Source organism: Patiria miniata, unplaced genomic scaffold, assembly GCF_015706575.1.
Source record: "Patiria miniata isolate m_02_andy unplaced genomic scaffold, ASM1570657v1 HiC_scaffold_6, whole genome shotgun sequence".
Classification (NCBI taxonomy): Eukaryota; Metazoa; Echinodermata; class Asteroidea; order Valvatida; family Asterinidae; genus Patiria; species Patiria miniata.
The window spans coordinates 13,926,293-13,953,905 of NW_024037073.1; the positions used below are offsets into that span (position 1 = coordinate 13,926,293).

The 27,613-nt window shown below is 40.9% G+C and overlaps 1 protein-coding gene and 1 non-coding gene across 7 annotated transcripts in view; one reads left to right on the forward strand and one right to left on the reverse strand.

The window, feature by feature from the left end:
* The window catches only part of LOC119743575 (WD repeat-containing protein 64-like), a 38,717-nt gene extending 19,124 nt beyond the window's left edge, over window positions 1-19,593 (reverse strand). For all 6 annotated transcript variants that reach the window (XR_005273059.1, XR_005273058.1, XR_005273057.1 and 3 more), the window contains exons 1-16: window positions 18,801-19,593; window positions 16,217-16,347; window positions 13,424-13,529; window positions 12,229-12,335; window positions 11,654-11,686; window positions 11,281-11,391; window positions 10,434-10,645; window positions 9,180-9,222; window positions 8,068-8,165; window positions 7,070-7,160; window positions 6,778-6,906; window positions 5,174-5,300; window positions 4,062-4,210; window positions 3,047-3,170; window positions 1,869-2,041; window positions 1,143-1,328 (exon numbers count right to left, since the gene is read on the reverse strand). Coding sequence is in view for 2 of the 6 variants with exons in the window: in XM_038219997.1 (XP_038075925.1) it covers window positions 1,143-1,328; window positions 1,869-2,041; window positions 3,047-3,170; window positions 4,062-4,210; window positions 5,174-5,300; window positions 6,778-6,906; window positions 7,070-7,160; window positions 8,068-8,165; window positions 9,180-9,222; window positions 10,434-10,645; window positions 11,281-11,391; window positions 11,654-11,686; window positions 12,229-12,335; window positions 13,424-13,529; window positions 16,217-16,347; window positions 18,801-18,954 (1,974 nt within the window). In the remaining 4 variants the exon portion in view is untranslated. The remainder of the gene's footprint in view (window positions 1-1,142; window positions 1,329-1,868; window positions 2,042-3,046; window positions 3,171-4,061; window positions 4,211-5,173; window positions 5,301-6,777; window positions 6,907-7,069; window positions 7,161-8,067; window positions 8,166-9,179; window positions 9,223-10,433; window positions 10,646-11,280; window positions 11,392-11,653; window positions 11,687-12,228; window positions 12,336-13,423; window positions 13,530-16,216; window positions 16,348-18,800) is intronic.
* Window positions 19,594-27,196: 7,603 nt separating this feature from the next.
* Window positions 27,197-27,301, forward strand: LOC119744134. Its single transcript, XR_005273544.1, has one exon. It is a non-coding gene; the product is annotated as a U6 spliceosomal RNA (small nuclear RNA).
* Window positions 27,302-27,613: the final 312 nt, after the last annotated feature.

Here is a 27,613-nt window from a genome sequence, read left to right on the forward strand (position 1 = left end):
GCACATGTGAGTGTCAGTTCGTGGTGCCGATGACAAATTGGGACTGGAGAATTCGTGACGGACTTTCAGGGACTTGTGATGGACTCGACACACCCAAGCACGATTTTGTGCCTTTGATCACAAGTCCCTGCAAGTCCATCACAAGTCATCCAGCCCAATTCAACTCACAAGCTATTCAAATGACCTTCCACTACATCCCTGACACACATACAAGGTTTTCAGACCAGAATGTACTTACCGTAATTTCCTGCGGATAAGACGCGTCTTATCTGACTTTCTAGACCACAAAAACATCGCTGCGCCTTATCTACAGGTGCGCCTTATCTGGTGTCGCTTGAGTTCAAAGTGACGGTCTTTGTGTGAAGAATTCTTTCAATGCCGCAATCAATAATGCGGTCAACCAAGGCTCAACTCTCCAGACATTGTGACCGTATTTTCATTCCAACAATGCCGCGATGTGTTGATCCTCCATGATCGTGCTTTCATTCCAACAATGCTGCAATGCGTTGATCCCCCTTAGTGATCGTGCTTTCGTTCCAACAATGCCGTCATACAAACGTTTTTCTTTGTGGCCGTTTTTTCATTCCGAAAATGCTGCAATCAGAATTACTTAAACGTTTGGAAATCGCATTCACTCGCTAGTTTTTGTATTAGTCACCGGTAGAGGGCGCAACATCTGGCTCGGAGGGACTGGGCAAGTCTACGAATCTGATCCGGCGTGCGTGTTGCAATATCTTAAGACAGCGCGTGGACCATCGTTTTTAAGGCCAAGGAAGGCCAGGATTGGAAACTGCAAGCAAGCATGCACAGCGCGCGTTGGCTGAATGGATGAAGGTCGGTATCAATTTACATTGGTCTTTTCTTCATGGCTCTACATGTGACCAGCCAATGTGGTTACGGTTTAATTCATCCTCCGAATAGTGTGATCGTTCTAAGGCAACACAATGGCCCCTTTGTGGCGATGTACCGACACCGGGTGACGCCTGGTGTTCTTCTGTGTGCGGTCAAACATGCGTCTTATGCGGCGGTGCGCCTTATCTGTTGGCGTTTGAATTTTTTTGAGGTGTTTTAGGGACCTGCGCCTTATCCGCCGCGCGCCTTATCCGCAGGAAATTACGGTATTCGTCTCGTGCTTGCCATACCTTTCTGGTGATGTTTGTGACTTGCGCCGATGCGTGGCCGATACTTGGCAACGGCCTGGTCCGACTGAATGGGCTTGAACTCCGACTGCTCATGCTCAGTGGGTGATTGGATGGTGTGTCCAACGGCAGATAGAACAGATCCGAGAACTCCGCGTAGGGTGTCAAGTCACCGACGTCTAGTGAGTCCTGCAGATATGTGAAAAAAAAGGATGTGTTACTTTTGTTAAGTTTTCTTTATACAGAAGGGGACATCAAATCTCCATGACTTATCTGAGACGGTCTTAAGGCCATTTTACATTTGTTTACAAACTGGATGCTGTTTCTGTGGAAGGCAGAGGATAGTCAATTAGCTACAAAGAGAATAGAAAAAGAATAGAAAAAGTCACAGTGACAGGTGGTATCTGTTCACATTTCGTTTGAATTGCAAAAGACATTACATAGAAGTGAAGCAAGATTCAGGTAAGGAGTTCCAGAGAAAGGCGGTACGAAGTGAAAAACTTGACAAATATCTCACAGTGCTAGACTGAGGAACTATGACAGTAAATGGAAGTAATAAAGGCAGCAAAGTGAGTCCATTGCTTGAAAGTACGGTCATCAGGAACTAGCAAAGAAAACTAGCTGGACAAAAGACTTAACGAAGCCAACTGACTTTTAATGCTGGTTTGGCTATTTTGGACATTTACTGGAAGTGCAGGGAGGGGAGGGGACTGATTCTTGTCCTTATACCTCCAGCAATCTCAGCTTGTTGTTCCACCCCGACGCCACAATGCAGCGTTTCTCGTTGACTTCAATGTACAGTAGGCTGGTGACACCGATGTCTTCGTCTCTCTCTGCTTCCTGACTGGGCATCCAAGACCTGATCTCCTGGCCACTGCCAAAGTCCCAGACCTTCAGGGAGCCTGTCAATACAATCGGATATTGTAAGTCTTGATTAAAATATACTTTTTGTTTGGGGAGTCATTAAATGTAAATACTTACTTCTCAGTATTTTCCTGTGTTTGGGTTTCTAGTATTAAAGGGGCAGGGCTAAGCTTGTGAAATATGTACTGTCGTAGTTCTTTTTGAGATCCTTCATTCCCCCCCCCCCCCCCAAAAAAAAAAAAATAAAACACACACCCAAAAAACAGATATATAAAAAATAAAAATAATGGGATTCTTTTTTCAGGTATACAAATGTTTTACCAGTTTTGAGAGACACTTTGAATGAGAAAATAAATACTTTACAAATTTCCTATAGCTTGTGACCCGCCAATATATCAGGCAGACCTTTTTGTGCATTTAAAAGTGCAAAAAGCCAGTTTGGGTGTGTCAAAATAATACGCCAGTTCGGTATTTCAGCTACGGCATATGCACAACGATATGGGTCACAGGTCAGTCAGGATAATTGAGGCGTATGAACGCGCACGGAGATGGGCGCACAACGCTCTTGCGCTAATAACAACTAGAATGTGCATCCGCGTAACACTTATCATGTCAGCGATTTGATCCCGACTGACCTTTGACATGGACTACTTCATCGAGATTGCGAACTGGCTTAGTGCAAAGGATGATTTGTACCAGTCCTATCTTTACTCCAGAATTTGGAACAAACTTCCAGAATACAGTAGAGATACCACCTCACTGCATACATTCAAGACACTCCTGAAAGCTCACCAGTTTCAGGAGGTGTACCATCAATAATTTTTCTTCTTTTTGGTGCCCCATCAGCGCCTTAGAGCCAACTTTTTGATTTTGGCGCTTTATAAATTTCTTTTGATTGATTGATTGATTGATTGATTGAAGAAAGTTGGGGTTTTTTTTAGTTTGAATGTAACCTTTAAGGTTATTGTGAATGTTTTAATTAGCCTATTCACGTCAGAGCTATTCGAAAACCAGTGAAGAAAGCCAAGCCCACAATGCCTTACCATCGAGTGCCCCAGATGCTAGTCTGTACCCTGTTCTGTCGACAGCAATGGCTGTGACCTCCACGTTAGGACCATGTGACTCAGTCACATGATAAACCTGCTTGCCGGACTCCAACTCCCACACCTAGATTAACAAAAAAGTGAAAGGTCTTTTTTCTTATTGTCAAATGTAAAAGAAATGAGTCTCCACTTCAAAACGCCATAATTGTTTTCCAGGTGAAAATTCTGTTCTATTAATAACGCCCTAAAAAAATTGGTTTTGCGCGTTACTCACCGACGGACCGTTTCGTCCAGCAGTAACAAACATGAAACAGCTGTCATAGTTGGCATTTAACTGTATTTCTGTTACATCTTGCTTAAGATGCATTTAGTGAAATCGGTCTGAGGACGCATCTTAAGCTAGGATCGATCTTAGAACGGGGGCTCGTCTTAATTCCTAAGGCGAGTCATAAAAGATGAGTTTCGTGTACTTGTCCCCTGTTTTCTTGCTTCACAAATATCTTCGGTGTTTAGAAGAATTTCCATGTTTATAACAGCCCCATCTTCTTTGCCCAATTTCATGACTGACCACAGTATTTTTGCATCTACGATCACCATTCTCCAGTAACAGTGCTAGCAGAAAAAAGTTCTGTGCTAACCCTGTAAGCACATAATCTTTATAGTTACTGGATAAACGTATGCGCATAAGCAAAAAATCCTCGCTAACTATAAGCATTGGTTTTCCTGCTACAGTAAGCAGGTATTTGTGCTTATGGTTCAGCAGGGCCATGAAATTTGGATCTGGGCCCAATTTTACGGCTCTGCTAACCACAGCATTCTGCGCCTACGATCACCATTCTGTGTTAACAGCGTTAGTCAAAAAATGATATGCTAACTCTGTTAGCACAGAATCCTTAGTTACGAAAGGTAAAATGCACATAAGCTCAAATTCCTTACTAAACTGTGACATTTGCCAGCCGTAAGTGGGATTTTTTCGCTTACAGTTAAGCAGGGGCACGTTGAGCAGTGGTCTTACCTTGATGATAGACTCAGTGCAGACAGTGACAACCTGGTTCAGTTCTTGATTGAAGAGTACTTGAGCCACTGGTCGGTCATGGGTGTGGGGAACTTGCATTGTGTCCTGTACTGTCCTGGTCAGTGGCCATAAATCCAGCACACTGGACCCTACAACCAAAGGAAGAAATCTCAAGTTTAAACGTGGTGTGAATGAAGTCATATTCCATACTGGGAGCCAGTTTCATAGAGGTGGTTGACACGAAGCAGAAACATTGTTCCGCTATGTTTTGCAGTCACGTCTTGGGGCGGTGTTCAAAGGAAAAAAACAGATGCTTTTAGAGAAGTTATAGCTATTCAAAGTCAGGAAATGTAATATTAAAAAGTGCATGGACATACCTTAAATGCAGTAATACTGCTATACAGTGCACACATCCTACATGTCTGTATTATAATAATAATTAATAATTATAATAATTGTGCTTATATAGCACTTTCCATCGTATCAACAATCTCAATCTCATCAGGCCATGGGATCACGCGGCAGCCGATATCAGCGCTCAATCGGTCCTCGACCCTCACAGGTACCCATTTATACTTCTGGGTTGAGAGGGGCAATTGTAGTTAAGTGTCTTGCCCAAGGGCACAAACACCATGTTCCTGGGCAGGGTTCGAACCCACGCACCTTCGTACAAGTGTCAAACACCGTAACCACTGGACCATGGTGTTCTACAAACCTTTATGAACAGTGAACCCCCCCCCTCCCCTTTTCAAATTTTCACAGCCAGCCCAAGTCCAACAAAATTTTGGGTAAACCCCCCTCCCCCAAGAAAAATCCAACACTAGGCTACTGTGCATGCCCTAGTGTTGGTAAAAGGTATGATCAAGACTGCAGTGTTTAGATGATGCCTAACGTTTGGTTCACCACCACTAACCATTATGCCACCTCAGTCAGTACTAAAGCACCGATGCCTGTCACAATATTCTGAATAGTTATATCAAGAGTCTGAATGGCAAACTAGGGTCAAAATGCTCAATGGCTCAACTTTCAAAGTAATAACCACACAAACAACTGTTGGAAGTTTTTAATAAATGTAGAAGATGCAATACACTTGGGCATAATAGTACAGTCACCTGTAATGAGTCGCTCGTGTCTTTCATCATACACCATGCAGTGAATCCGCTTCTCTCCTGGTCTCTCCTCGTTATCAGTGAAGACTTGCAGGCTAGTCAGTGTGTGGATGTCCCATACACGGAATACCTGCAACCAGAGCAGAATTCAGTAACGATGATTGAACTTCTTATGTCAATTAAAGGTACAGTCTATCATTTGCAACTATCCAAAAAGTAACTGGCGTAATTATTGTTGAAAAACATACTTGGTTTAAAGATAGTAATTGCACTAAACTCCCTGTGAAGTTATTCTTTCTGGAAAGCTGTCATTTTGAAGAAATCAATGGAGGAAGGCCATTTCTGACGATGCGTCTAAAGACGCATTCTTGGAAACTTCCATTAGTAGTTCGTTTTTAATTCGGCAAAGCTCGCGCAAGTGTTGACACAACGCACACGTGTGCGCGGTTGCTATAATTGCTAGGTTCAGTGCGCGACATCACGTAGCTGCAATCGGCTCAGTGAGAACGTGTCTCGGACGCTGAATTCAGGCCCAATTTAAAACATGACTCAGCAACTTATGATTTGAAATCAAGATCCTAGAATATAATTTTCTCGGAATATACAGCATTCACTGAGCTGTAACTTCATCAGGTTAGTTGTTCAGCAACAACTTTTCTGAGGTTGAGCAATATTCTTCTGGTGAGCTGGACAAGTTTCTCCAAAGATTTTAAGCCCCCGAGGTGCATACTGCAACGGGAAAATTCAGTCGGCAACTGAATATGTATGAGGTATAGTACAACAAATATAACATGGTTTATTTTGGGTGGATAGTTGATATTATAACACCTCACCCACAGATTCTGTGTCTTGATTGGCCGAGAGCGAGTCACATGTTACTTTCTAATTTTGCTATCTTTCTGTGCACAGCCAAAAGTACTATGCGCATAGCAACCAAAGTACTATACCATTAGCAACCAAAGTACTATTTCCACGGCGCGGTATTTGTGTGCAAATGCATGCTGGTGTGCGCGTTGCGCGTTGTGCGTAGCGCGTATTATTCCAAAGAGAGCGCGTCGCAGACTTCGGTTCAAACATTTCGTGAAGGGGTAGTTTGGAAGAGAGAGATACATTTTCCACCAATTTTGTATTGAAATTGAAGTTTATTTCAACTGTGTTCAGATTTAAATAATTTAAAATATTAAAATCAAGCAGAATCTGTGGGTGAAGTGTTATAAAACAAATATTGAATGCTTTATCTCGTGGTGAAGTAAAACTAGCCTCCCTTGGTGATCTATGGACCATTCTATTTTCCCTCGGCTTTGCCTCGGGAAAATAGAATGGTCCATGGATCACCTCGGAGGCTAGTTTTACTACACCACTCGAAGCATTCAATATTTGTATATTAGCTCCCCTTGGTATTGGAAGTTGACAAACTAGTTCCCAAGGCAAACTTTGTCAACTTCCAATGCCTCGGGGAGCTAATATCGACTATCCACCCTCAACCCATGTTATATTTGTATACTACTGCCTCGGCAGCTTTACTGCACTTGTCAGGTACCGGCTGGACTAGAGGAATAAAATGCAAATCCATACTTGGACCATTTTTGACATGGATATCTACAGACCCTGGCTGTCGATAAGCTGATCACGTGTTGATCTTTCTCGTTGACAGCAATGTCGATGATTGTGAACAGGTGCCCGATCATCTTCCCCGTGGGTCGGGAGAAGATGTGAGGGTGCCAGATGCGGATCATCTTGTCGTTGCCGCCCGTTGCGATGACGTTGGCATGGGAACAGAATGCAAAACAGTTGACCCCCTTCGGAATGCTCAGTGACTTGCAGGGTCTAAGAAATACACAAAAGAAAGTTCCTGTTTAACTCTTGAGTAAAGCCAGGCATTGACAAGTCAATTTTCATCTTGTCGTTGCCGCCCGTTGCGATGACGTTGGCATGGGAACAGAATGCAAAACAGTTGACCCCCTTCGGAATGCTCAGTGACTTGCAGGGTCTAAGAAATACACAAAAGAAAGTTCCTGTTTAAAGGGAATATACATCATTTGCTTTTGCTGTAATTTTCAGAAATGGATGGAATTGGGGGGTTGGAATTATAAAGCAAATATAGTTACACTGACTTTTTGGAGGTTTTGGGTTCGAAAATGCTATAAAAACCAAGAAAAACGATCATTTTCCTGTAGTCTGGTTCCCTGACTCCATATAAGAAGAAACAGAGCAGTTTACATACATTGGGGAATTGTAAGGTCAGGGAACCAGTCTAGCTGGCTCGTACCCGTTCATAGGTTTGTAATCGATTGCAGACAAGTGCAATGGTCAACTGGGGCCAGTATTTGAAAAAAAAGCCAGTTGTTTCCAACGCTGATCGGCCGATCAGCGTTGGAAATTGATACAAAAATACCACTTTTCTTGAAAATGACAGTATACCAGGTGCCATAATTTTACAGGATGCTTTAGACTGTCATTTACCAACATCCTATTAAGGTATTTCACAAAAACTTGGTAGTTTTATTTTCCGATGTTTGCAAATGTTGTATATTCCCTTTAACTCTTGAGCAAAGCCAGGCATTGACAAGTCAATTTAGACCTTTGACCCAAGTGAACCCCTCATCCAGACACTTAAAGTCATGTTCTATTTGAGAAGGACAACAAATTCTGAAATAGTTAACGGGAAAAGGTTTTGCCTTAACAAAACAACGGATATAACTGTTTCAACTGTCCAAACTATATTTTTAAAACTCACGTTGACACTGAGAGTGGCTCAAATAGGATCATTCAAAGACAGTGTGTATGATACAATTGCAAATTAATTTTTGTCAAAGATTCACGAGTTAATGTAAATCGAATTGAGAAGAAACAAGATGGCATGGATACACATGAAATACATTCTCATTCACACTTACATAGTATCTGTTAATCTGTCCACAGATTCTAAGACAAAGGATGTGTTGCTACTTGGAGAGCATGAGGCAAAGCATCGAAGGTCAGGTAGATACTTCACCTGTTGGGAAAAACACAAAGAAATTAAATGTATGGAGCCATGCACAAGTACTCCTTCAACAGTTAAACAGAGAAAGTTGGAGGGAGGCCACTGGGATGGGAGGTACGGCTGTGCATCGTAACCAACCTCACTTATTACTTAGCATAAACGTGCTGGAATTTACTACCTTACGGAGACATGCACACAATAGGGAACAAAAGATTGTATTCGTCTCCACAAGAACATTTCTATAGATGAATACGTCTCCACAAGAATTTCACAAAATAGATATATGGATTTTACTCAAAAACTAGGAATTTCCAAGGTAGGTTGATTTGTCGCAAATGGAAGAGTTTTAGAAAAGGGATATTTAGTCCAAATTTCAGCCCAGGAAATTAATTCTGGTTAAAATAAGAGCATTTTGAAACTTCAATTTCAAACTCGAGAACTTTACTACACGAGACCAAAGAAATGTCTCCACAAGAATACAAATTCCAGAATGTGTGTTCATGTTAGTATAAACTGCTCAGACAATGAAAAAAAAAAAGGTTTTGAATGTCAATTGTGGAGATTTTCAAAATGAAAAGCAGGCTACATGGAAAACCAAAACAGATTCTCGATAATGACGCTAGCAAAAATGCAATTTACACCGTTAAGCTACATATTGAGCTCGTGCACACACTTGTATCGTGCTGCATGATAATATAGTGCAGACCTTTATGAACGATCTGTACAGTAAATATTGCTGGTCGGCTGACCAGCATTGGAAATTGATATAAAATTAGTACTTTTCTTGAAAATGACAGCACACCAGGTGCCATGATTTTACAGGATTCTTTAGACTGTCACTCACTAGCAGTCCAGTAGGGTATTTCATAATAATTTGGTCGTTTGATTGTTGATGTTTGCATGTTGTATATTCCCTTCAACCTCACAAATTTGCTTGCTTGTAACCTTAATAAACGATGGCCTTCTACAAAGTACTGCATGGCTAAGTGAACAAACTGAAGTACAAGCGATGAGTCAAATTCTTACCTTCAAGACCCAATCATCGTGAAGTTTCCTCTTCTGAATCGGGCTGCACAGAGAAAGAACAAATCGTGTGGGACGTTATGACTTTAAAAAATCTCTGCATAAGCAAGTAAAAAAAGAAAAAAAGTTATATATTTTTCATATTTCTGTCATAACTGACATACCAAAAATTTAGGCAGATTACTTGCTTTGAAATTCCATTTTCAATGACTCAGTTTCCTTGCAAGAACCATTTTTAAAGAAAAATCTACAAAACACTATCAATCAAAATTACATCCATATAGAGACTGCTAAATAAACAGACTTTCAAGATTATAGCTTTCATTTGTCAGAATACCATTTCGATAAAAAAAAAGAGATAAATTCAGGATGATAATTATAAATAAGAAACTTGTATTAATCGTTTGATTATATACACATTTCATCCTGTGTTTTCTTAAGTGATAGAAGTTCTGAATTACCCATTTTCAAATTCCTTAAAATCCTCCGAAATTGTGTCCACTATTTTGGGGAGAAAAAATACCCCCCCCCCCCCCCCCCCCCCCAAAAGAGACACAAATTCATTTTACTGAGACCACAAGGTTCATCGCCTCTGTTTTTATATTGCCGCTATTAACAACAATACACTACCCGTCTGTTGTACAATATTTATACAAATATGTGATTCTGGTTTAAAGAGGTTGTGGAATGCTCGAAGACATTTCCGTCATTTTTCGGGTATATGTAGCCTAAGGTGTGATGAAATAAAAACAACTATTGTGTCTGTCATAAAATGAGTACAAAAGGTACTTTTGAGAGCTGTTTTTCAAGTCCTGTCATGCCTGTTTCGACCAGAACGTGCAATTTGTGTAAAAGTCGTCGTTGCGGGCAGCAAACAAAACACAGTAAATCGTGACGTAATAAACAGGACTCCCGATGCAGAGTAGCATAAACGAGTCCTGTTTATTACGTCACGATTTACTGTGTTTTGTTTGCTGCCCGCAACAACGACTTTTACACAAATTGCACGTTCGGGTCGAAACAGGGCCTGAAAAATAGCTCTCAAAAGTACCCTTTGTACTCATTTCATGACAGAAACAATAGTCGTTTTTATTTCATCACACCTTAGGCTACATATACCCAAAAAATGACGGAAATGTCTTCGAGCATTCCACAACCTCTTTAAGAGTGACTGATACATGTACATCATACAGCCCCCTGTGTACTATGTATCGCAACAAAGCATGTTAACACGTCCAGTTTTGTAAAGTGACTTACTAGGTCAATGTGGATGGTTCAATCACCAAGTTCCCATTGCGCTTGTCAATCTTAGCGTGTTTTGTGTTCAGGTCTTTAGCCGCTATTCGCAGCAGGCTGACATAACCAAGGTCATCGCCGAACAGGAGACAGTCTTCGTGAATTGTGGTGTTGTACGGCACGTACGTCATGCACTGAACGGAGTTGTCTGTCGGCTTGATGCAAAAGATACTCTGAAATGAAGAAGAGACAGTTCCAGTCATTTTACATACACCCCAAGCACAGGCACAATTAATTTCTGTCAAAGTGATAAATTTCCAGAGACAAAATATGTCAAGAAGTACGGTAGCCTAATTGATTTTTATTATTTGATGAAGGAGTAAGTACTGATATTTGATTCAACATTCATTGTCAGGTTAACATTGTTTTTCAGAGCCAAAATCTCAGCACGACCTTTTTGTGACCTTTTCATGACTTTTTGCTGATTCTTTGAACCAATTAAAAGAGAATTTTCTGTCACTATTTCAACATTTAAAGGTTGAAATCATGGAGGAATTTTACATTTTCAATTTGTTTACCCCAAAGTGAAATTTCTTCCCTAAATTGTATTAAATCAAGTCCTGTTTTGTGATAAAGTACATTTCACCCTTTTCTTCTTAAGCATGGCTCTGGCAAATTTTTTTGCCAAGATCATCGACCATGCCAAGCACACACAATTCATTTCATTCTGAATGTACACAAACCCATTTCGGCTTTGCCTCAGCCCCAGGCATATGGTTGTAATGTACTCCAGTCCCTCCCATCTTTCTCTGTATTAAACTGATTGCACAAGGGAGTACTTGTGCACGGAGCCTATAAGGTTTCTAACCTGGTTCTTTCCTTTGGCCCTGTGATCCCATATGCATATACTGCGTTCGGTGGCTGCTGTCACTCTTCTCAGGCTAGGCAAATAGTCAATACCTGTCACCCATGATGTTTCCTGTATTGACAAAAACCAAACCCAAAATACAAAGAAAAAGGTCTGAGGCAAGATGATTAGGGAAAGAAATATACAGACAAACTTTATGAAATTGATCAATGAAACAAAGCACTACCAAATTTTTGTTGCCAAAAAGATTATCAAGATTTGAATTTAAACCATTACGAATTGACAACACACACCTGAGTATATTACAAAAAAAGAAAAAATTGCAAGAGGGTTTTTTTTTCCGGGGGGGGGGGGGGGGGGAAGGAACACTCACATTTAAATCACAGCATGCTTGCAGCCTCAGGTTCTGGTTAAAAAAAAACATTGTAAGGTCAAAGGTTAATTTTTTGTAAAAATTTGTTACACCTCCAAAAGCGTAGTTACCTGTTGTTTTAAAAAAAACGGTTTCGTCTACATCACCGATTAGGGCTGTGCATTGGAACAAAGGTACCCGAGTACCCGACCGTCGATGTCAGGAACCGGTTCCAGATTATGGGATCGGGTACCCGTAACAACTTTGCAAATTACTTCCCAAACAATGAAACAGAAAGGTTTTGAATGCCATTTATGGCGAATTTTCAAAATGAAAACCAGGCTACATGGAAAACCAAAGCAGATTTCACATTTATGTGCATTTTCACGCATGACTGATAACACTTGTGAAAGTTGCGGTTGAAATAAGTTGCAGTTTACACCGTAAAGCTGTCAAGCCCGCAGAGAACTTCCAGGATTTGAAGTTGGGGGTTTTACAGATACCCAGGTACCCATGTTTTACTCCAATAGGGTACCCGGTTCCCGTACCACCCATAAATGCACACTACGATTACTGATCCTAATAGCAAACCCTACTTTGCTGTTCCAGACAGATATGGCACCCTTCTGTGAGGCAGAGGTGTAGATGTCCACATTGGGATTGTAGTTGACGGCACTGATTACATCACGCCGCTTCTTGTCTCCTGTTAAAGAGAAATCAAAATTGAAGAGTGCGACTTTAATGAGCTCAGATACTATCAAATGAAGAAAGAATGAGTACACATGCTCAAAAGGGGATGAACCTGTGTTCACAGGAACGGAGTGCCCATCTCTCTTTCATTAGCGATTGGGCCAGACTCATATGCTGCTGTGGGGGGATCGCCACACCTCCTCCACATCGAGTCTGTTACCTTCCCAGCATTGAATAATGCTGGTACCCATTTAACACCTGGGTTGAGAGGAGAAATTGAGGTAAAGCGCTTTACTCAAGGACATAACACGCATGGCCACTGCGGGGCTCGAACCCACAACCTCACGATCATGAATCCTGTGCTCTACCGCTAGACCACACATGTTCAAAACACCAAATTAAAAAACAACAATAAGGCTTTTTTGGCAAATAATAAAATTTTGCTATATCCATAACAAAAAGCAACCTTGCGGATGACAAATTTATCTGACAAGTGAGGACAGTACACGGGGCAATTTCGTTCGGCTGCCAAGTACAGAATTTTGCTAAGTGCATAAAAATGTGCTTAGCAAACAGCTTACTGGCTTAAAAGTCATGTCATGTTCTACGATTATGCGCATTCATTTAACCATCTGCCACAAGAATGCATACGAAAGTATTTTGCGTGAGGGAATGAGGAGTTAGCACTCTAATTATTTGAATTAAGGTACATAACATTATTTATTTTTTGTGCATTTTTCAACATTTCTCAACATTTCTCAAAATCTTGAAGGGTGCCTAACAACTTTGTTGAACTTTCAGCTCAATGGATACTATACATTTTGAGAAAACAGAGAAAATGCATGTACAATTTTGGGGGTTTTGTAACATGGATTCCATTGTTAGCTCACGTAAAAAAAAAACTGTGCACACTGACACATTTTCTAAAACCACCTTCAATGATTGTTTGCTTCCGAATGACACCACATCAGACAGAATAATTTCACAGGGTATTTGGTACCAGTTCTACCGGTACCTTCACATTGAGTAAGGATTTTCTTCTTAAATTGGTAGCCACGTTGCAAATGTGCCTTTACAGAGAGAATTAAGTCGTGCATGTACCTGCAGCTTCGCCAATGCGGTGCTTCTTAGATACTGTGAAGACACTGATGTCTTCATTAAGAATCTGGTCTGGTTCCTCATCTTCAGACTGGAAGTAGCCAAAGAGCTGTATGGCAAAAATGACAAAAAAGCGTCAATCACACAGTAAGCAGACTAATCCTTATTTTCTTAAGGATGTCTGTCTAGCAAAGTGGATAAAGTATTTTTAACAGTGATGCGAATAGAAGAAAACATGTCTATAGTTGCTTGGAATTTATTCAAACAATACACAAACAAGACAATATTTATCCAGAAAAACATTTCGGAATGAAAACTAGACATGCAAATGTATCTAGTGTTCATCAAGTTGCCATTTTTACCCCTATAGTCTAACAATTTTGGACTCTCAATACCGTGTATGAGAGCCCCAAAACTTGAGGTACTGAAAACATGCAACACAGGAAAATAGACTGGCACATGAAACAACCAGCCCAACACCCCTTTTTCAACCGTGTCAAAAGAAACATCTGGTACGCAGTCTAATTCTACACATCTCTCCATAGTCCACCACTAGACCACTGAAGGATCAATCTTTTCAAACAGTTGGACATGAACCAGTCTAGTCTTAGGCTTCAAATTGAAATCACTTGGCTTCACTCTCAGGTGCAAACCTTTGATGAAAAGTCTCCTTGAAAAATTGAATTGAGACTTCAAACGTGGCTGGTAAAATACTGAGGACCTTGCCTAATTTCTCCTCGTGAAAATTTTGGAGAATTTTATCAGCTTAAGAGTTGAGTAATGTTGGCCTGAATTTCTTTTGCATGTTTTCTGCACTGAAGGTTCCAGTCTGTTTTTAACCCCTGCTCAAACATACAGTTGCAATGAATACTCAGCCAGAAGCTCAACTAAATCCAAAACAAATGTCTACTCCTTTCTTTGTTGTGGACATTTCAACTTGTTGGGCTCTTCAACAAATGAGGCACTTTGTCCATCAAAACATTCTCCAGCCCCCAGATATTGCCGGCATGTTTGAAATGGTTGCCAGTTGCCACGCATCTATAACTAAGTCCATGTTGACTCAGTGATTGTAGTACAGTGAACTGATCAAACAAAAAGTCAAGTTTGTTTAGCTGACCATTTAGCTATCTAGATTGACTAGAACCATGGAGCTAGGAACAGCAGATAGCCAATGCTCAAAAACAGGTTTTGATTTGAGGTTTAAGGGAACAAGCTATACAAGTGAAACAGGAAGGCACAATTCTGAACTTTACAAGAAATGAGAACCCCATTTTAAAATGCCATTGAATGAAAGATATTGTACCTACGTTGTTTTAAACAGCCAGACAATTTATGGCAACAATTCCACATACAACTGCTGACTATAACACATGCACTTACATCATGTACATGAAATTTCCATCGAAATCAAATGATACTTGGACAAATAGAAAACTATATATTCTTCTTGTGTTGCCAACAGTTGAAAAAATGAAGGAGGCAGGCATTTTTTTCTATATTTTTTTCCCCCAAGATGGTTGATTTTCCAAGATGGCGGATGGATTCTTATATATTGCAATGTATGAATTTAATTTTTTTAAAAATTAAAGGGAATATACAACATTTGCAAACATCGAAAAATAAAACTACCAAGTTTTTGCGAAATACCTTAATTGGATGTTGGTAAATGACAGTCTAAAGCATCCTGTAAAATTATGGCACCTGGTATACTGTCATTTTCAAGAAAAGTGGTATTTTTGTATCAATTTCCAACGCTGATCGGCCGATCAGCGTTGGAAACAACTGGCTTTTTTTTCAAATACTGGCCCCAATTGACCATTGCACTTGTTTGCAATCGATTACAAACCTATGAACGGGTACGAGCCAGCTAGACTGGTTCCCTGACCTTACAATTCCCAAATGTATGTAAACTGCTCTGTTTCTTCTTATATGGAGTCAGGGAACCAGACTACAGGAAAATGATCGTTTTTCTTGGTTTTTATAGCATTTTCGAACCCAAAACCTCCAAAAAGTCAGTGTAACTATATTTGCTTTATATTTCCAACCCCCCAATTCCATCCATTTCTGAAAATTACAGCAAAAGCAAATGATGTATATTCCCTTTAAAAGGAAGATGACTGACCGTGAAAAAAAGAAGCAGGTGGGGACGTGAAACTGGCTTATTTTGTACTTGGCCTTGAAGCTATAGTCCATCATTTGTTATTTGTGCATTTTGTTCGTTTGAAGCAACAAAAGGGTTCAAAATCTAATGAAGGATACTGAACAACTAACCTGATGAAGTTTCAGCTAAGCTTCAGCTGTACATTCCGAGAAAAACAGCATTCTAAGATCTCAATTTCAAATCAAAAGTTACTGAATCATGTTTTGAATTGTTTTGAATTGCAGCTTTACACGACGTAGCGCACTGATCCGACGAATTATAACAACCACGCGCGCGTGTGCGTCGTTCCAATACTTGTGCGCGCTGCGCTGAATAACAAAACGAACTACTAATTTAAATTTTCCTACGGTGCTTCTTAAGAATCACCGTTGGAAATGCCTTCTTTCGTTGATTACTTCAAAATGACAGCTTCCCAGAAGGAATAATTTCACAGGGAGTTTAGTTCCCTTACTATCTTTCAACCAAGTTTGTTTTTCAACAATAATTACGCCAGTTACTTTTCGGATGGCTGCAAATGATGGACTATAGCTTTAAGTTATATTGCATTGAAAATCAACACCATCTAACAGCGTTGCCGCGCTGGCTTCTGTTGGTATTAGAAAAAGGAAGAACATTCCTTAAATCCAATATCATACCTCACTCCAGTCCACCTTAGCATCAGGGTTGGTGCTGATCTTTCTGAAAATGGCCTTCAAGTCTTGACTGCGTATATCCGGGCCAAACAAAGAACGGATCGCCTCACAGAACACGTCAAAACGAAGGTTCTCTGCATTTTGAAAATAAAACATTTTGAAAATATCTGAAGCAGACTTTAATTTGTGGTTGAACAGACAATTCTAACCAAGCTCTAGAAACTTTCCAAAAACTTTTGTCTCTCTGGAAACTTGGAAAGAATTACATCCTGACTCCACCTTTTTCATCATATTATTATCTCAGTGAAGGTCAATCATTGCAAAAATGTTGAAAGGACATGAATCTGGGACTGAGAAACATTTCCAATTTTGCTGGAAAACATTTTGAAAATGCACTCAAGTGACTCTCCATAGACTTTGTTGTGGCCTATGCTACAAACATGTCCAGTGTTTCCAGAAACTTTTTTAGAGTCAAGCTCTAGAAAAGTTTGCCAAAACTCTGTCAGTTCAAACATGCCATTGAAAATCTGTTGGATGTGCAAAAGAGTATTAAAGCTCTACAACTCCATGTACACATGGGTGTAGGCAAAGGATTCAGAAGTATTCTTAAAGGGAAGATACAACATTTGCAAACATCAAAAAACGAAACTGATCAAATTATTACGAAATATCTTACTGGGATGTTAGGGAATGACATTCTAAAGCATCCTGTAAAATCGTGGCTCCTGGTGTGCTGACATTTTCAAGAAAATTGTATTAAAAACTGGCTTTTTTCAAAAACTGCTCTTGAATGTTCATAATTAGTTTTTTTCCGCATTTTCTTTGCAATTGATTACACACCTGTGAAGGGGTACAAGCTTGCCGGACTAATTCTCTGACCTTACAATTCCCCAAAGTTGACAAACTGCTTTGTTTCATCTCAAGTGGGGTCAGAGAACCAAACTCCAAGAACATGATGTTTTTCTTGGTTTTTCCAGCATCTTCAAGCCCAAAACGTGAAACAAGTCAGTTTAGCAATGTTTGCTATAACATTCTAAATCCCGGGACATACCGTTATTTCGTTTTACCGTTTTGCATTTCCTCAAAACAAAAACAGTAAACAAACCATTGGCCGTTTTGTCGTTTTACAGTTTTGTAAAACGGTCAAACGGTATTAAAAAAAATACGGTTTCTCTGTTTTATAAGTTTAATAAAATTCATTACAGCATCACGATCAATGATTTTTGTTTTACAGTTTTACACAAATAACTTTGAAAAACAGCAAAACGGTCAGTATTGAATACAGACTGTTTTTTTTTTTATTTCAGTGTCATAGTGAGCAGTCCGTGGTGCATTTTGTGGTGCTGGGCAAGGGGGATGGAGGGTGACCATGCGTTACATGAAAAAGTGTTACCTCGGCATAATGCGTGGTGTGATTCCTGGCGTGACCCTGACCCCCCTTCTCACGCGATTCAGTTGGTGGGGCTTAAGAGTTGCAAGCAAAAATGGCGCTGGAAAACTTCAAGGGATGACATTACTTTTTACAATGAATACAGGATGGTAATACGTTTGAAGAAGTTGCAGATATTTGAAGGAAATTGGAGTTTGGCGCGGCTCTTCAATAGCCAGTTCGAAAACTATGTCGTGAGAACGAAATGTGAGGAGGGTAATTTGGGTCCCAGGCAATGATTCGATCCCATGAGGACGCATTAACATTCCTAGGTGCATTGCTTAATTGCCAAACCTAAATCAAAAAATGGTCGACAGGATTATTGACCGTTTTTCATTGTCATGTTCTTGTAAAACAACACTCTGAAATGAAGCAACTAACCGTTTATCGCTTTCAACAATTAAGAAAAACAACAAAAAGGTCATTGTTTTTTGTGACCTAATACCGTTTGACCTTTTACAAAACTATAAAACGAAAAAACGGTCAACAGTGCGTTTACTGTTTTTGTTTTTGAGGAAATGCAAAACGGTAAAACGAAATAACGGTATGTCCCGGGATTATTCTTATCCCCCAAATCCATTTACTACTGAAAATTGCAGCAAGAGCAAATGTTGTACATTCCCTTTCAATAAATGTCTTTCCATACTATTTCAGTATTTTCTCCCCTACACATGTTGAAATCAACACGGGTCAACCAGAAGTTGAAGCAGACATGTGTACAATCAAACCCTGGTACGCTGCGGCGTTCCGTTCACACTTACACAGTGCGATGTGCATGGTCAGCTGTAGGTTTTAGATTACCTGCCAGACCCATGAGAAGCTGTGTCGGATTAATGCTAGTGTGAAAGTGGTTCCTGATTTGGGATGCTGTGGAAGGTCCTCAGCAGAGGAAGGGGAAGGAATCCACTCCCCCCCCCCCCCCCCCCTTTAATTATTTTCCAACAATATCATCATGAACAAGGTGTTTCACAGTAATATACGCCATCTTGTTCACAGGACAAAAAGAACACGTGTTGCTAGACGCGGGCGCATTTTGGAGTGAATGCGTGATGACTCGGAAGCGCGAAAGTGTTCCACTGATGATGCGTACACAGCAACGCATTTAAAATTGCCCCGCCGCGGGCAAGATGGCGCATATTACACCTTATTGGTTTTTACCATTTAGAATTTGGCGTCTCTCCTCCGCACTAGCCTCACTGTCCTGTTGGGTCAGTTCTGCAATGTACGACTCAAATTTCTTCAACTTCAGAGTAAACGTTTGTGATGTGTAGGGACGTCCCAGTCCACCGAAATCCTTCTCCACTGATGCCATTTATAGGCCTATTAAATGCAAGTGTTCTGCTACTACTTAAATGTCATAACTTGGAATCTGGATCAACGAGACACCATCAACATTGTTCAAAATGGAGCTCATTCTATTTCAATCATATGTCAAAAAGATGCTATTTCTATGTCATTGTCAAAAACAGAAGAGGTAATTAAAACGGATTCAGCTTGTTGTTGCCTTACGCTTTAGGATAAGGCAGGTTTTGTGTCACAGAGTGTAGTAAAAAAAAGATTAGCACTTTAGCAGCAGTAAGTTGCTTCACAAAGTTGATGAAAAAACTTGAGGCCTATATAGTCAAACTCGGCCACCATGTCCACAAACAGTGTACCACAACAGCCCATGGTGATCAATCCGAGATATCCACTCCAGTCAGCTGACAGTGGTCGGCCTGCAGTTGCAATGTAGGCCTAAGAAGTGCAAATGTTCCTTTGCAGTCAATTGATTATGTTCCTACCACCAATACTAGATATCGGCCAAAATGAGTGAAGATCAAATAGTGAATTACACTGTCACACCATGGTCACACTCGATGAACAACTTAAGCCATCCAAAATGACGACAGATTCTCTGTGCGGTGTCAGCCTGCTGAATTGCGAACCGGCCGGCTAGCATGCATTTTGTATCATTGTCATAATGTACGTACACAGTGCGTACGCGGTACGCCTGCACACACGGCATGCTAGCGCTTACCACGTCTGCCATGGTCCAATGACCTCAGTGCTGTACCCATGGAGACAGACGCTCAGCTTGAGTGGGTGTGATTTTAGCAGGTGCCTCGCATGTGACTATAAATCGAAACGCTGATCTAGCTAGGACTAGCCTGCTATCTCTTGCCGATATCTCGCATTTTTTAGGGCTATCGAACGATGATTAAAATTATTTTGTGTCTGAAGTGTTCTGAATTCTGAACTTTTTAATTGCAGTTTTTGAGTAGGAAGATTTTTTTTTAAATGTCCGAAATCAATGAGATCAACCCGCATGCGGTGATCCCGAAACCGTGACCATCTGGAGGATTCGAGCTGCGAAGGGCAGTGAACAAAATCGAAAATATTGACCGCAAACGAGACATATAATGTCCGCCGGAGATTATGTGATGTGAGCACCTCCAGGCAAGATACTTCGATCGAGTGCCGGGTATTGTCCCCTGTGTTATCCGTTTAAATAAATGAAAAGGTAAATTAACTAAATAAAAGATGATGGAACGCAGGGGATAAGGCTTAGGCTATAGAAACTTTGTGTAATATACATGTAGTAGGTCCTTCTTTTACCGTATCGGTGTGGAGTAAGACTCAGGACAGAACCCTCAGGCACGTAGGAACCGGGGGGGGGGGGCCATGGGCGTAGCCAGGATTTTTTCTAGAGGGGGGCAAAACATATATCTTTCCCAAAAAAATCCTGTATTTCTCAACATATTCTCGATTTCTCAGTTTTAGAGGGGGCAGGGACATTTTGCCCCCCCCCCCTCATTAAATTTACACCACTATGACTTCGCGCCTCTTTTTCTTTGCTTTTTTCTCTCTTTTTTTCTTCTTTTTTTTGGTTACTTTTCCGGGGGGGGGCAAGCGCCCCTCGCGACGCCCATGGGGGGGGGGGGGGGGGCGCCGCGGGGGCCACTGGACCCCGCTGAACCCTAAAATTAAAATTAACCTTTCATAAATTGCGTTTTTCGAGGAATAGAATTGCAGTGTGTAGACTATTCAATCAAACCACAGCGGAAGTGGAAATTTCATTTTAAACTTGAATTCAATATACATCTTCAAGCGGTTTGTTCTTATTGATAAACTGAAATTTTCAACTTGAAACAAAACATGTCATGAGAAAGCATCCTTGCAACATTGCCAACAGTTTACAAACTAAGTCTGTACAATTCCTTTTCAAAAATAAAATTCACGAAAATAATTATGCAGACGAAAATACATGGTTATCAAATGCAGAACAGAAGAAACCTAAAAGGCTTGTAAAATAAGAGTATATTTTAAACCAATGTAAAAAAAACCTTGAATGCAGAAACAAACTCAAGGGTACGGGTGGGGAGGGGTATTTTTTGACAATTTTTAAGGAGGGTTAAAATGAAGATCACATTGCCTAAAATTTCTAAAATGTTAAAGGTAATAAGGTCCCATATCCCAGGCTGCCGTGTTCTGCAGTGGAACAAACATCTCTCTTGGCGAATTTCCAAGTGACAGGGGTCTCTGTTTTATTTCAACGGGGAAAAAATGGCTACTTTTGTTTCTACATTGTATTTTTGAGGCGATAGTGAATAACTTTGTATTTCTGGGGAAAATTAAGCAATTGGGCCAAGTAAAATGAATAACATGTTTCTCGTCCCCCGTCTGCTCCACTAAGTAACAATGTTAACAAATAAAAAGACTTATTTGTTTCGAAACTACAGTATTTCTTTGGGGGGGGGGTGTAAAACGAAAAATAGCACGGACAGTAAATCTTTCACTGGATCATTACTTTAAGGATTCTAATTATTACGGCAGAGGATTAATTCACACAAAATGTAGTAAAAGTAACTGTCTTGAACAAAGCTTCTGAAGTGTGCCGAGCGGTCGCAGCCTACTTGGCAAATTATTTGGTATTTTCTACAAAAGAGAGCGAAATTTCGGACAAGTTGGAAATTAGTGACCTCCGTACTTTTTACTACACTTTGTGTTTGACGTTAAACATTTTTCTTAAAATCACCCATTAAAAATTACTTTCTACATCATTATAATGAGCTGTATTGCTCCAATGCCAACTAACAGTATAGAAAATGTTGATCAGAATCTTAACATATTACTATAAGTATAAGGCGGACATTGTCGAAGATTTAAATTTCGTCAATACACGATTACGGTTTCTGAGTAATATACAATGTACATCGTCCTTTTCATCACACTGTTCGCCGTTATGTGTTTCTTCATTCCACTTTTATGATGTAGTCACCATCATAAGCAGTGTCATGCGATCCACGATCATCATTTTTTTCTAATGAGGAACATGGGAGTTGGAATGTTCTCGGCCTCGTGTGTGTGTGTTTTTTAGGTCGATTAGCCAAGGGCGCTGCAGGGTGACCTCTAGTTATCTTCTAGGAAACAGTGGCGTAACCAGAGGGTGGGTGGGGGCAGGGGGCGGGTAAGTAAGATCTGACATGAACCACGAAAAAAGAAAACCAGCTCCAAAAACCATAACAACGCGCCGTTAAAATCGGCATAAAATGTTCGATTATGCATAGTATTAATGGTCAGTTTTGAAGAGCGCCCCCCCCCCGTTTTTTTTTATATTACGGAGGCCAGTTTTTTGTCCGGAGAAAAAAAGTCTACATTTCGGCGCGGACGTGCGGGCTGAACCCCCCCCCCCACCCCCCACCCCCCACCCCCGACATCAAAACTGGATATCTACTGCCAACTGGGAAAGGAAGGTCCATAAATAAAATACAATGTACATGATAGTTGCATATTGATAAAAGAGGAATGCCGGCTACCCAGATTCGCCCTTCTTTTGGAAATGAAATAACACACAGGTACAACAAAGGTACATTACGCATTTTTGAATTATAATATTCTACGCTCCTCTGTCCACTTCAATAAGCCGATACAAAAACTATTGATTTGCAGCAATATAATATAAACAGATATTTGAGTTTTCAGCTCAAAAAAATGTCAAGTTAAAATGTTTGAAAAAAAATCTTTGAAAATCAATTTGAAATGCGCCAGTAGTTTACAATTACAGTTAACAACGCTATTAACAAAGAAAGCATAATTTATGTTTACTGAAAAAGTTCTATGTCAATTCAAGGCATGAAGAAATCTTTGACAGAACCGTTCATGAGTTCTTTTTAAAAAAATTAAATACAGAGTGGGGATTTAGAATGAAAGACACCCGCACTATTTTGAAGTTAACTTATTGGATAAGATATATACAGTGGGTCATGGGGTACTGTAAATTGTCTTTTAAAAGTATAATTACAATTTAAAAATTAACTAAATACCCAGTCCTTAACTAACTTTCAAAAAGCTACAATTGAAACTATCGTAACAATCGTCGGATGCTTATTCAGGCTGCAGTACAAAGTCGTGTTTTTTGTATTATTCATAAAAATCAAACATTTGGTTTTCGGAATAAAAAAGTGGCAAAAATACTGCAAAAACATTTAGCAGGGGCATGTTGCCTCCTAATTTTGTCTGTGGCTCGCTATACAATAGAGCTTCAGTTTCTTTGTGTTTTTTACCCGCAATACGTATTACGTCGGAGGGGGGCCCTTGTGACGGAGGTCCAAATATGGGTCGACCTGGTTCCGGATGTGCCCCACGTCTGAGTACAGAAGGCCTGGTCCGATCCCCAGACCGTGATTGCAAGAAAACAGGAGGAAGACAGTGAGAAACAAGGACAGCAACAAAGATATGAGGAGCATCAGAGCCAGCCAGTATAGTACAGTCAGCAAGCAAGAACAGCAGGAAGGCTCCTGGGAGTCTTGGTATCCTTCCTCGACCGAGTTATCCGGGCCTCCGGCTTGGCGAGGATGTTTCTCAAGACGATTGCCGGTAGTCCGGCTTCCAAGGTCCGTCGTTTCCTGGCAAGTCTCTCTCGGGCACGATACCTGGACCATTTGATCCCTGCGATCTCTGGACTTGACCTTCGACCTCATCCGTTCCCGGCCTCTTTCCTCCTGTCTCAATAGGGGATTCTCGGCCAAGTTCTCCCTGGCGTCTTCGTATTCCTCTTCAGATGAGTTCTCACGATGGAGCATTTCCATCTCTTCCGGGTCGATGCCTCCCCATCGAAGTGTCTCTACTGATGGATTTTTGATTCCACCACCATTCTTTTCCAGGGGTACGGTTTGGACGCCAACGCTATACCTGGTAGGTCGTGAAAAATACTTCGGGAAGTAAGGTGTCCTTTTCTGTGGAGCTTGCCCAATTTCAGTCACTCGTGACCGAGATTTGTGGCCTTTACTTTCAGTTGTGTCAACAGAGGGCGCCAGAGCGGTGGCACAGTCTCTGGCTTTTGTCAGATCATTGGTAGCATCAAAGAATATTTCCCCTTCAACTTCCAGTCTTTCTTCGCCAGAAGTAGGATAATCGGAGGAAGTTAAATCTCTTTCCAGTTTGACTGGACGCGTACCACGAGATGGGCGTGTCCCTCCCTTAGTTTCGGTGCCGGCTTTTTTCGCTTCGCCCTTTTTCTTACGAGTCGGCATTTTGAAGTAAAACTTCGCGAACTGGCCTGGACCTACAACGTTTCTCAGTTGGTTGAACTTGAAGGTTTAAATAAACCAGAATAATATCTTTTCATCACGACGATCGACACGGTAGCATTTGCAGTTTCAGTTTCGGCATTTATTTCAAGCATCTTCAGATTGAGCCTCGGAATTATCACGGGAGCCGAACTCATCTCATGCTCCTAATTCCTCGTTATCCAAAATGCCAACATGCGGTACCCATGGAGGAAAGCCCTTGTCGATCTAGACTTCAACGTTCGTGTTTGATGGTGGTATGATGTACATGTACATGTACATGTACATTGTAGTACATGTACACTGAAGCACGTCCTCCGTCCTGCATGCGATCCGCGACTGTGTTGACTTCTACTGCATTATTGCTCCACATGCATGTAACCAAGTCATGTAGTAATCTTATTAGTCATCACCGTTCATCCAACCATAGAGTAAGGCCCCCAACTCTGGGATTCAACAGTCCACTAGTTCACCCTTCAACTGTACGAAGATTTGCCTTTCGCTGGGCCGTCGGAATGTTCGTAACCTAAATGTGAAAGGCCGCGATCATCACACGTTACAGTCCGCGCCAAGTTCTGGAAATGAGTTTGGTTCCTGATTCTAGACTGGGGTCATCGGTTGACCTTGCACTGAGCATACCATAATGCAGTGCATGCAATAAATACCGTAATGCCATCTGTCAGCCACGCGCTGGCAGATGGCAGAACTAACAAGAGTGCAAGATGTAATTAATTCCAACGTATAGCTACTCCGCATCGAGAACAGTCTCCAACCAATAGGCCTATGCCAACCGCGCAACAGCCGTATTATTGAAAACTATACTCCTAAGTTACGCGGAGTATACCATTATCAGGCAGTACCTGCATCGAGTGCTACTTGGTTACGCTTCGGCGGACTTGAATGGGTTTACTTTCAGGCAAGTATTCAACCTTGGATGGAGTATCGGCTGTTACCAAAAATACAGTAGACCTGTCGCGTAACAAGCAATGGGATTTTTTTTTGGGGGGGGGGGAGTTGAACTGTGGTCGCCGTATTAAAAGGGCATAGTGAAGGCATCTTCTCATTTTTAATTTTTTTTTTTTGCTTTAACTTTTAAGCAAATTTCCTGACTGACATCGGGCTGTATAATTAATATGTGCGCTCTTGAAATGCGAAATTACGTACATCTGACCATAGTGTAGGTAGCGCTATTCATAGCGGAATGGAACTTTTCCCTATTAATGACCATACTTTAAAATTATAGGATTATTTTAGGCACCAATATAAAAAACTCAAAGAACTATAGCTCATTGTTTGTGGATCAACCGCTCCATCACTTATGTCTATTTCAATTATTGCACTGAGTTGGTGGGTAAAAAGGAACACAACGGTCGTTATAATTCCCTATACCAAAAATTACGGTGCCACCTAACGAGATATACGTTTTTTGAGCATATTATTTTTGAAAGGCGTGGCCCTTATTTTTTGTACCGGAGTCGATCTGGCGGCCGCCACAATGTCGGATGGTGCCACTGATTTTTTTTTCGAGGACGCACGGGAATATGTTCTTTAACGTCATCTGGCGGCCGCACCCGTAACATCTGGAGGCCACCACTTAATTATCGGATGATGCCACTGGGGTAAAGACAATGACTAGGCCTATATTTTCTTTTCGCGCGGGAATATATAGATACACGTATATTTACGGTTTGCGACCGCCACATCGATACTTAATTTTTGCCACCGGGTATGAGAGATGAATATATATATATTTTTAGACCCCCATGGTTATAATTTGTTGTGCTGTTACCGGCACCGCCCGCCACATAACAGCTGGAGGCCGCTATATAGTATACTTATGTACTTATCAGTAATTATTATCATAATGTGGCCCATTGCCACGGTTGTAGGCCGCCAGATACTTATGTAGCGGCCGCCACATAAAGTAGCATACGCCAGATATTTATGTTGCGGCCGCCATGCAGACATTGTGGCTGCCGCCAGATATTATGTGGCCGCTGCCAGATATTACATGTGGCGGCCGCTGCGACTGACAGTTATTACGGAACATAAAAATAATATTGCCAGGCGTCTCAAAAAATATATATTCTTCCCCTATCCAGTGGTACCGTACCCATCCGGCTTCCACATTAATCTTCCCTTACAAAATAATACAGTTAACGTTCTGCGGCTGACATCATTTTGCGCGTTGACTTTTGGCCGTGTCCGAATTACTTCACTACGGCTTGCAATTACACACACTAGTATGAGCCGCTTCCCGGCTGCATACACAGTGTGTACTATAGCCAAAGAGTTATATTTCAATAACTCTATAGTGTGTAATTTCAAGCCGTACTATGTCCATGTATATCTTGGTTTATACAACACCTGAATAAATCCCCGTCATCTGATTGGTGTATTGTAGATCACGTGACATATTATTATTCGGTATAATGCACGGTGCGACCATGCGTTCACTTTGCGCTTGTTCCATGACGCGGTATTTGCGTGCAAAATGCATGCTGGTGTGCGCGTTCAGCGTAGCGCGTATTGTTCCAAAGAGCCAGCGCTACAGCGTTGGGTTCAAACATTTTCGTGAAGGGGTAGTTCAACATCTTTAAAATCAAAATAAATTGTAGTTTATAATTTACCAATCAAATGACGAGAATTTATTCAGGTGTTGTATAAAACAAATAACGAATGTTTTACGTTCGTGCGATGGAAAGAATAATTTCATTCGGTGACAGATTGAATGTTCTATTCCACTCGGCTTCGCCTCGTGGAATAGAACATTCAATCTGTCACCTCATAAAATTATTCTTACCATCGCACTCACAAACATTCGTTATTTGTATAATAGTGGGCACGGTACATTGGTCGTATGCGCGCATGCGTAACCTCCGCCCTTACAGCTGGGCACTGAAACGTTTTGCTAATGTCGACACGCGCGTGCTTCGCTTGTTAACCGGGATAGCAAAGGATGGAAAATAACGGCACTTAAAAGCAAAGCAGGTTCTCTATCAAAGTGTGCGAGCGTAAGCTGCACATTTTCAAAATTGGAACGATACAGAGAAGATTAGCGAGCCCCTGCCCAAGGATGACACGCACAATCGTGAAGCGTTCCGAATTTTTTTCTTTGGCCTTCCACCCGGCATCCACAGGTTTTCATTTTCTTGGTTTTTTTTTTGGGGGGGGGGATTCTTTTTCTTCAACTTTGTCAACATTTACGACCAAATTATTGTACGCAATACTATCCTAAAGTGAAAACGTGCAGTAGGCCTATATCATGTACATGTTCATTTGTTTAACCCCATCATCCAAATTCAGTTTTGACATACGGTAGGGTTATTCGTTCCAGCAAACCTAAATTCAAACCGAATATGACATATGAAGGACACATCAATCTGATGATGTCTGAATAGTTTGTGTTGTTTTCAGCTATTA